Genomic DNA, 9,670 nt, shown 5'->3' with positions numbered 1-9,670 from the left:
ACAAGGTAAACTTTTTTTATAAGAGAATTCAATGCCATGAATACAGGCAGCGATTCAATTCAGTCTTCGTGAAACTCGCCGTCGTCGCCTCCTCCGGTACCAGAACCGAGCCAGAACCGAGCTGGCATGGATCCGTCTCCATTTACAAACTGAACTGGTCCAGGGGTGCCGGATACAGTGGCGCTGAAAGACGATTGGAGATAAAGCAGGGGCTACAGCGACACTGTACTGGTGCTGTACTGGTTCCGGTAGTGGGCCAGTCCGTTTGTGCTCAAGGATCCCAGTTGTGTTTCAGAGCGTTGGGGGAGAGAGAGAGAGAGAGAGAGAGAGAGAGAGAGAGAGAGAGAGAGAGAGAGAGAGAGAGAGAGAGAGAGAAGGTGCCAAATTGAATCAGATAGAAGACAGTTCCTAATAAAGTGGCCAGGCTGGGTAGATAGGCAGGGCAGCGCATGCTGAATATATATATATATATATTTTTTAATATGCACATTTTCCTCTCATGCCGTTACCCGGTGGTAACTCAGAGCGGAAAGGAATCGCTGTTGAGGGGCGGCGGGGGAGGGGAACCCAGTTGTAAAGGTGAGGGGAGGTTAACCTGGTTGTAAAGGTGAGGGGAGGACGGCTTTTCTTGTTTTGAAGTCGATGGGTTAATGAACAGGTTCACTGCAGCTGCTGATTTCAAATACTTCTTCAGGGCGATTATAGAGAGAGAGAGAGAGAGAGAGAGAGAGAGAGAGAGAGAGAGAGAGAGAGAGATAGAGATAGATAGATAGATAGAGAGATAGATAGAGAGATAGAGAAATAGATGGATGGATAGACAGAGAGATAGAGAGACAGATAGATAGATAGATTATATTTATAAATACAGTATGCTTTCCATGGCGTTTCTGTGAGTCTGCTAGTTCATTCGTTCTTTCTGATTTGTTCAATGCTGTTGGCAGTTTATGGCAGTGAATGTAGATTCTGTACAAGGTCCTAGAAATGTCCCCTGGCGTCCACCCTGTGTCCCTTGATTGTCCCTTGATTGTCCGCTGTCCCTCTGAGTCCCTCTCCGGTCCAAGGATGCAGGAAAAAATTGATGAATTTTTCCCAGTTTTTTTTTTTCCGGATTTTCCTGGAATTCCGTGAATGAGGATAGAGGGCAGCTTCCGAAGTTTAATAGCTGACCAGGGTGTAGACCATTACTGGAGAGGAGAGGGAGAGAGGAGAGGTCAGGACAGGGCATAGGGAAGCATGGTAAAGCACAGAGAGGGATGGTAAAGCATAGGGAAGCATTGTAAAGCACAGAGAGGTCTGGTAAAGCATAGGGAAGCATTGTAAAGCACAGAGAGGTCTGGTAAGCATAGGGAAGCATTGTAAAGCACAGAGAGGTCTGGTAAAGCATAGGGAAGCATTGTAAAGCACAGATAGGTCTGGTAAAGCATAGGGAAGCATTGTAAAGCACAGAGAGGTCTGGTAAAGCATAGGGAAGCATTGTAAAGCACAGAGAGGTCTGGTAAAGCATAGGGAAGCATTGTAAAGCACAGAGAGGTGTGGTAAAGCATAGGGAAGCATTGTAAGCACAGAGAGGTCTGGTAAAGCATAGGGAAGCATTGTAAAGCACAGAGAGGTCTGGTAAAGCAAGGGAAGCATTGTAAAGCACAGAGAGGTCTGGTAAAGCATAGGGAAGCATTGTAAAGCACAGAGAGGTCTGGTAAAGCATAGGGAAGCATTGTAAAGCACAGAGAGGTCTGGTAAAGCATAGGGAAGCATTGTAAAGCACAGAGAGGTGTGGTAAAGCATAGGGAAGCATTGTAAAGCACAGAGAGGTCTGGTAAAGCACAGGGAAGCATTGTAAAGCACAGAGAGGTCTGGTAAAGCACAGGGAAGCATTGTAAAGCACAGAGAGGTCTGGTAAAGCATAGGGAAGCATTGTAAAGCACAGAGAGGTGTGGTAAAGCATAGGGAAGCATTGTAAAGCACAGAGAGGTCTGGTAAAGCATAGGGAAGCACTGTAAAGCACAGAGAGGTCTGGTAAAGCATAGGGAAGCATTGTAAAGCACAGAGAGGTCTGGTAAAGCATAGGGAAGCATTGTAAAGCACAGAGAGGTCTGGTAAAGCATAGGGGAGCATTGTAAAGCACAGAGAGGTCTGGTAAAGCATAGGGAAGCATTGTAAAGCACAGAGAGGTCTGGTAAAGCATAGGGAAGCATTGTAAAGCACAGAGAGGTCTGGTAAAGCATAGGGAAGCATTGTAAAGCACAGAGAGGTCTGGTAAAGCATAGGGAAGCATTGTAAAGCACAGAGAGGTCTGGTAAAGCATAGGGAAGCATTGTAAAGCACAGAGAGGTGTGGTAAAGCATAGGGAAGCATTGTAAAGCACAGAGAGGTCTGGTAAAGCATAGGGAAGCACTGTAAAGCACAGAGAGGTCTGGTAAAGCATAGGGAAGCATTGTAAAGCACAGAGAGGTCTGGTAAAGCATAGGGAAGCATTGTAAAGCACAGAGAGGTCTGGTAAAGCATAGGGGAGCATTGTAAAGCACAGAGAGGTCTGGTAAAAGCATAGGGAAGCATTGTAAAGCACAGAGAGGTCTGGTAAAGCATAGGGAAGCATTGTAAAGCACAGAGAGGTCTGGTAAAGCATAGGGAAGCATTGTAAAGCACAGAGAGGTCTGGTAAAGCATAGGGAAGCATTGTAAAGCACAGAGAGGTCTGGTAAAGCATAGGGAAGCATTGTAAAGCACAGAGAGGTCTGGTAAAGCATATTAAAAAACAAACCAGGGTAAAGTGTGACAATGTACGCATGACAGACAGACAGGCAGACAGACCCCCCTCCCCTCCTCTCTATGTCCACGTATTCATGCTTGTGACCCGGACAGTGTTCTGACAGCAGCTCACCTGTACAGGTAATAGAAGAAGGAGAGCAGGTAGAAGCCCAGTTTGCACCAGGACTCTTTTTGGCAGTAGTTGAGGATGTCTGCGTCCATCACGCTGACCGGATCGTACATGACCTCCGACCCGTCCGCCGGCCGGTGGAAATACCTGGGGGGGGAGATGTGATTGAGGGGGTGGGGGGCGGGGGTGGGGGGTGGGGTCGGGGTGGGGTCGGGGTTGGTGTTGGGGGTTGGGGTTATTATTATTATTATTATTATTATTATTATTATTATTATTATTATTATTATTATTATTATTATTATTATTTCTTAGCAGACGCCCTTATCCAGGGCGACTTACAATTGTTACAAGATATCACATTATTTTCACATACAATTCCCCATTTATACAGTTGGGTTTTTACTGGAGCAATCTAGGTAAAGTACCTTGCTCAAGGGTACAGCAGCAGTGCCCCCCACCTGGGATTGAACCCACGACCCTCCGCTCAAGAGTCCAGAGCCCTGACCGCTACCTCCACACTGCTGCCCTGGGGTTGGGGTTGGGGTTAATGTTGGGGTTGGGGATGGGATGGGGTTGGGATTGGGGTTGGTGTTGGGGGTTGGGGTTGGGGTTAATGTTGGGGTTGGGGATGGGGATGGGGTTGGGATTGGGGTTGGTGTTGGGGGTTGGGGTCGGGGTTAATGTTGGGGTTGGGGATGGGGATGGTGTTGGGGTTGGTGTTGGGGTTGGGATTGGTGTTGGGGGTTGGGGTTAATGTTGGGGTTGGGGATGGTGTTGGGGTTGGGGATGAGGTTGGGTTGGTTTGGGGTTGGTGTTGGGGTTGGGGATGAGGTTGGGGTTGGGGATGGTGTTGGGGTTGGTGTTGGGGTTGGGGTTGGTGTTGGGGTTAGTGTTGGGGTTGGGGATGGGGATGGTGTTGGGGTTGGTGTTGGGGTTGGGGTTGGTGTTGGGGGTTGGGGTTAGTGTTGGGGTTGGGGATGGGGATGGTGTTGGGGTTGGTTTTGGGGGTTGGTGTTGGGGTTGGGGTTGGTGTTGGGGTTGGGATGAGGTTGGGGGTTGGGGTTGGGTTGGTGTTGGGGTTGGGGATGAGGTTGGGGTTGGGGATGGTGTTGGGGTTGGGGTTGGGGTTAGTGTTGGGGTTGGGGATGGTGTTGGGGGTTGGGGTTGGGGTTAGTGTTGGGTTGGGGATGGTGTTGGGGTTGGTGTTGGGAGTTGGGGTTGGGGTTGGGTTGGGGTTGGGGTTGGTGTTGGGGTTGGGGATGAGGTTGGGGTTGGGTTTGGGGTTGGTGTTGGGGTTGGGGATGAGGTTGGGGTTGGGGATGGTGTTGGGGTTGGTGTTGGGGTTGGGGTTGGTGTGGGGGTTGGGGTTAGTGTTGGGGTTGGGGATGGGGATGGTGTTGGGGTTGGTGTTGGGGGTTGGGGTTAGTGTTGGGGTTGGGGGTTGGGGTTGGGGTGGGGATGGTGTTGGGGTTGGGGATGGGGATGGTGTTGGGGTTGGTGTTGGGGGTTGGGGTTAGTGTTGGGGTTGGGAAGGGGATGGTGTTGGGGTTGGGAATGGGGATGGTGTTGGTGTTGGGGTTGGGAATGGGGATGGTGTTGGGGTTGGGGTGAGGTTGGGGTTGGGGTTGGTGTTGGGGTCGGTGTTGGGGTTAGTGTTGGGGTTGGGGATGAGGTTGGGTTGGGGTTGGGGGTGAGGTTGGGCATGGGGTTGGGGGATGAGGTTGGGGTCGGGGTCGGTTAGTGTTGGGGTTGGGTTGGGGTTCAGGGTCGGGGTCGGGGTCTCTTACCTCCACAGGTGGTAGAAGAGGAGGGGTATGTTGAGCCCGAGGGTCACCCACTCCAAGGCGCACATAAACATGAGGCAGAAAAGCCCGTGGATCGAATACTCCGGGACCACCAGCTGGGGGGGGGGGGGGGCACAGAGTCACACAGAGTCAGAGATCAAGGAACGAACGGAGACTTGGGGGTTTGATACAGCGACCGCAAACCAGGTCTCCTGGAACCCAGTTTCAAGCCGCTGTATCTACAATTAAAATTTACAAACACATGTCTAAGAATCGTGTCTGTTGCTCAGACTGACTGGCTGCTTGTAAACCCTGGAATGGGTGAAACTGCGATGCAACGGGAGTCTTATTTCCATCCCGTGGTGTTTATCAAAGGAAAATGAAGGAGTTGTGTTTTAAAAGGAGAGAGGTACAGCATGATGCTCAGGATGAAAATGATTTGCAGCGCGATGATGTTAATCACGCTAATAAGAGGCAGAAATTAAGCTGAGGTTTGTGGCATTTGACATGTCTGTGTGCAGAGTGAGGAAGAGAGACTGTCCACTGAATATAGATGAGACGAGATGAAAGGGGCAGAGAGAGAGAGAGAGAGGGAGGGGGAGAGAAGAGAGAGGAGAGAGAGAGAGAGAAGAGAGAGGAGGGGGAGAGAAGAGAGGAGAGAGAGGAGGGGAGAGAGGAGAGAGAGAGAGAGGAGAGGAGAGGAGGGGGAGAGAAGAGAGAGAGAGGAGGGGGGAGAGGAGAGAGAGAGGAGAGAGAGAGAAGAGGAGAGAGAGGAGGGGGGAGAAGAGGAGAGAGAGAGAGAGGAGGAGGGGAGAGAAGAGAGGTGAGAGAGAGGAAAGAATGAGAGTGTTTGTGTGTGTAGCCTACACTCTCTCTCCTGCTCTCTCATTCTCTCCTTCGCTCTCCTTCCCCCCTCTCCCTATCCACTCTTTCCCTCGTCACCCCTTCCTCTATTCCCCTCTCCCCCTCTCCCCCTCACTCCCTCCTCTCCCCCCTCTCCCCCTCTCCCTCCTCGTCCTCTCTCCCCCTCTCCCTCCTCTCCCCCTCCTCCCCCTCTCCCCCTCTCCTCCTCTTCCCCTCTCCCCCTCTCCCTCCTCTTCCTCTCTCCCCCTCTCCCTCATCTCCCCTTCTCCCCCTCTCCCTCCTCGTCCCTCTCTCCCCCTCTCCTCTCTCTCCGCTTGCCTGCTTGCTCTCTGCAATGATGCTGCTGTGATTAAGCTCTTGAAAGCCGTTGTTGTGAGGGTGCCCACCCCCGCATGCTCTCCTCACAGCACTCGGAGTTAACCCTTCACTCACAGGCTGATTTGCATTAAAATCACATGTTGTGTCTTTCTCAGCGATTTCAGTGTGGATTCAATCTAGTAGATGCCAGTCCTTCAGTTAAAGGATGAAGGAAGGAGGGAGGGAGGGAGGGAGGGAGGGGCCACACTGGGTCTCAGGTGGAGGCAGTGAGTCGAGTCGCTGAATTTTCGTCTGTCTTTCCACTTAAACAGTCAGGTTAGTTTAAATCTCCCCCAAGGGGTCCACCGTCCCCCACTCCCTCAGAGAAACAGAGAGGAGAGAGAGAGAGAGAGAGAGGAGAGAGAGAGAGAGAGAGATGGATAGAGAGAGGGAGGGATGGATAGAGAGAGGGAGGGGTGGATAGAGAGATGGATAGAGAGGGATAGAGGTATAGAGATGGATAGAGAGGGATAGAGATGGATAGAGAGAGGGAGGGATGGATAGAGAGAGGGAGGGGTGGATAGAGGGATGGATAGAGAGAGGGAGGAAGGCATGGATAGAGAGAGGGAGGAAGGCATGGATAGAGAGATGGATAGAGGGAGGGAAGGATGGATAGAGAGAGAGGGAGGGAGGGAGGATGGATAGAGAGAGAGAGGGAGGGAGGGAGGGAGGGATGGAGGGATGGACAGAGAGAGGGAGGGAGGGAGGGATGGATAGAGAGAGAGAGGGAGGGAGGGATGGATAGAGAGAGAGAGGGAGGGAGGGATGGATAGAGAGCTGGACAGAGAGGGAGGGATGGATAGAGAGAGGGGAGGGAGGGAGGGGAGGGATGGATAGAGAGAGGGAGGGAGGGGTGGATAGAGAGAGGGAGGGAGGGATGGAGGGATGGACAGAGAGACAGATGAAAGCTGGCAGTACTGTACCTTGCGCAGCAGGCTGCAGATTCTCTCAATGTTATGAATTCTCTCTCGCTGAGGAGAGAGAGAGATGGGATTAGTTCACTGTAAACGACGCTCACACTGTTATGAATCTCTCTCGCTGAGGAGAGAGAGAGATGGGATTAGTTCACTGTAAACGACGCTCACACTGTTATGAATTCTCTCTCGCTGAGGAGAGAGAGAGATGGGATTAGTTCACTGTAAACGGCGCTCACACTGTTATGAATTCTCTCACACTGAGGAGAGAGAGAGATGGGATTAGTTCACTGTAAACGGCGCTCACACTGTTATGAATTCTCTCTCGCTGAGGAGAGAGAGAGATGGGATTAGTTCACTGTAAACGGCGCTCCACACTGTTATGAATTCTCTCTCAATGAGGAGAGAGAGAGATGGGATTAGTTCACTGTAAACGGGCGCTCACACTGTTATGAATTCTCTCTCGCTGAGGAGAGAGAGAGATGGGATTAGTTCACTGTAAACGGCGCTCACACTGTTATGAATTCTCTCTCAATGAGGAGAGAGAGAGATGGGATTAGTTCACTGTAAACGGCGCTCACACTGTTATGAATTCTCTCTCGCTGAGGAGAGAGAGAGATGGGATTAGTTCACTGTAAACGGCGCTCACACTGTTATGAATTCTCTCTCGCTGAGGAGAGAGAGAGATGGGATTAGTTCACTGTAAACGGCGCTCACACTGTTATGAATTCTCTCTCGCTGAGGAGAGAGAGAGATGGGATTAGTTCACTGTAAACGCTGCTCACACTGTTTTGCTATTCAGCAGCTTCTTGACGTCAGACAGGGAAATGAAACGGGTCTGCAGCTGTACGGTACCTGTGATTATAATATACTGGACACAATCACAGGACTCTAATTAGATACCAAAGTGATGCTTCAGCAGTGAATGGAGCTGAGAGAGGATGGGGGGGAGCCTGCAGAAAAGCTGTCAAGTTACAATATGTGAAGTTATTAACCCAATACCACTAATTAGAGCACTGAGCATGAATAGAGTGAGATACACACTGAGACACACACTGAGACACACACTGAGACACACTGAGATACACACTGAGACACACACTGAGACACACACTGAGACACACACTGAGATACACACTGAGACACACACTGAGATACACACTGAGACACACACTGAGACACACACTGAGACACACTGAGACACACACTGAGACACACACTGAGACACACTGAGATACACACTGAGACACACACTGAGACACACTGAGACACACACTGAGACACACACTGAGACACACTGAGACACACACTGAGACACACACTGAGACACACACTGAGACACACTGAGATACACACTGAGACACACACTGAGACACACTGAGATACACACTGAGACACACGGAGACACACTGAGATACACACTGAGAGACACACTGAGACACACACTGAGACACACTGAGATACACACTGAGAGACACACTGAGACACACACTGAGACACACTGAGACACACACTGAGACACACACTGAGACACACTGAGATACACACTGAGACACACACTGAGACACACTGAGATACACACTGAGAGACACACTGAGACACACTGAGATACACACTGAGAGACACACTGAGACACACTGAGGCACACACTGAGATACACTGAGATACACACTGAGAGACACACTGAGAGACACACTGACACCCACACATACACACACACACACACACACACTGATACACACACACTCACACACACACACTGATACGCACACACACACACGCACACACAGGGAGGCTCTGTCTCTCCTCACCGCTCTGGTTGGGTTGCCCTGGTCAATAGGGTTCTTGAAGTCTGTCCTCAGCTCATCGAAAGCAATGACCTGCAGAGAGACACAGAGATTCAATCGCAGTTCAGTTTATCATGCAAACCGTGAACAGCAAACACCGCTGAGGTGAAAACCATCCTATAACCCAACACACCCAGGACATCCCATAACCCAACACACCCAGGACATCCCATCACCCCAACACACCCAGGACATCCCATAACCCAACACACCCAGGACATCCCATCACCCCAACACACCCAGGACATCCCATAACCCAACACACCCAGGACATCCCATAACCCAACACACCCAGGACATCCCATCACCCCAACACACCCAGGACATCCCATAACCCAACACACCCAGGACATCCCATAACCCAACACACCCAGGACATCCCATCACCCCAACACACCCAGGACATCCCATCACCCCAACACACCCAGGACATCCCATAACCCAACACACCCAGGACATCCCATCACCCCAACACACCCAGGACATCCCATCACCCCAACACACCCAGGACATCCCATAACCCAACACACCCAGGACATCCCATCACCCCAACACACCCAGGACATCCCATCACCCCAACACACCCAGGACATCCCATCACCCCAACACACCCAGGACATCCAGTGTCAATTCAATGGCAAACGTTTCCACTAGAAGTCTTTCTCAGCATCTTCAGTGTAAATTCAATGGCAAACGTTTCCACTAGAAGTCTTTCTCAGCGTCTTCAGTGTAAATTCAATGGCAAACGTTTCCACTAGAAGTCTTTCTCAGCGTCTTCAGTGTAAATTCAATGGCAAACGTTTCCACTAGAAGTCTTTCTCAGCATCTTCAGTGTAAATTCAATGGCAAACGTTTCCACTAGAAGTCTTTCTCAGCGTCTTCAGTGTAAATTCAATGGCAAACGTTTCCACTAGAAGTCTCTCTCAGTGTCTTCAGTGTAAATTCAATGGCAAACGTTTCCACTAGAAGTCTTTTTCAGCGTCCTCAGTGTAAATTCAATGGCAAACGTTTCCACTAGAAGTCTCTCTCT

At 50.5% G+C, this 9,670-nt stretch overlaps 1 protein-coding gene across 1 annotated transcript in view; it reads right to left on the bottom strand.

Annotated features, from left to right (window-relative positions):
* Positions 1 to 2,792: 2,792 nt before the first annotated feature.
* The window catches only part of LOC131730538 (protein cornichon homolog 2), a 10,863-nt gene continuing 3,985 nt past the window's right edge, over positions 2,793 to 9,670 (bottom strand). Inside the window, exons 2-5 of the mRNA XM_059020665.1 lie at positions 8,605 to 8,673; positions 6,803 to 6,850; positions 4,662 to 4,774; positions 2,793 to 3,021 (exon numbers count right to left, since the gene is read on the bottom strand). Of these exons, the coding sequence (XP_058876648.1) occupies positions 2,874 to 3,021; positions 4,662 to 4,774; positions 6,803 to 6,850; positions 8,605 to 8,673 (378 nt within the window). The 3' untranslated portion in view covers positions 2,793 to 2,873. The remainder of the gene's footprint in view (positions 3,022 to 4,661; positions 4,775 to 6,802; positions 6,851 to 8,604; positions 8,674 to 9,670) is intronic.

Source organism: Acipenser ruthenus, unplaced genomic scaffold (genome assembly GCF_902713425.1).
Source record: "Acipenser ruthenus unplaced genomic scaffold, fAciRut3.2 maternal haplotype, whole genome shotgun sequence".
In the NCBI taxonomy this organism is placed as follows: domain Eukaryota; kingdom Metazoa; phylum Chordata; class Actinopteri; order Acipenseriformes; family Acipenseridae; genus Acipenser; species Acipenser ruthenus.
This window is presented reverse-complemented; position numbering and strand designations above follow the sequence as displayed.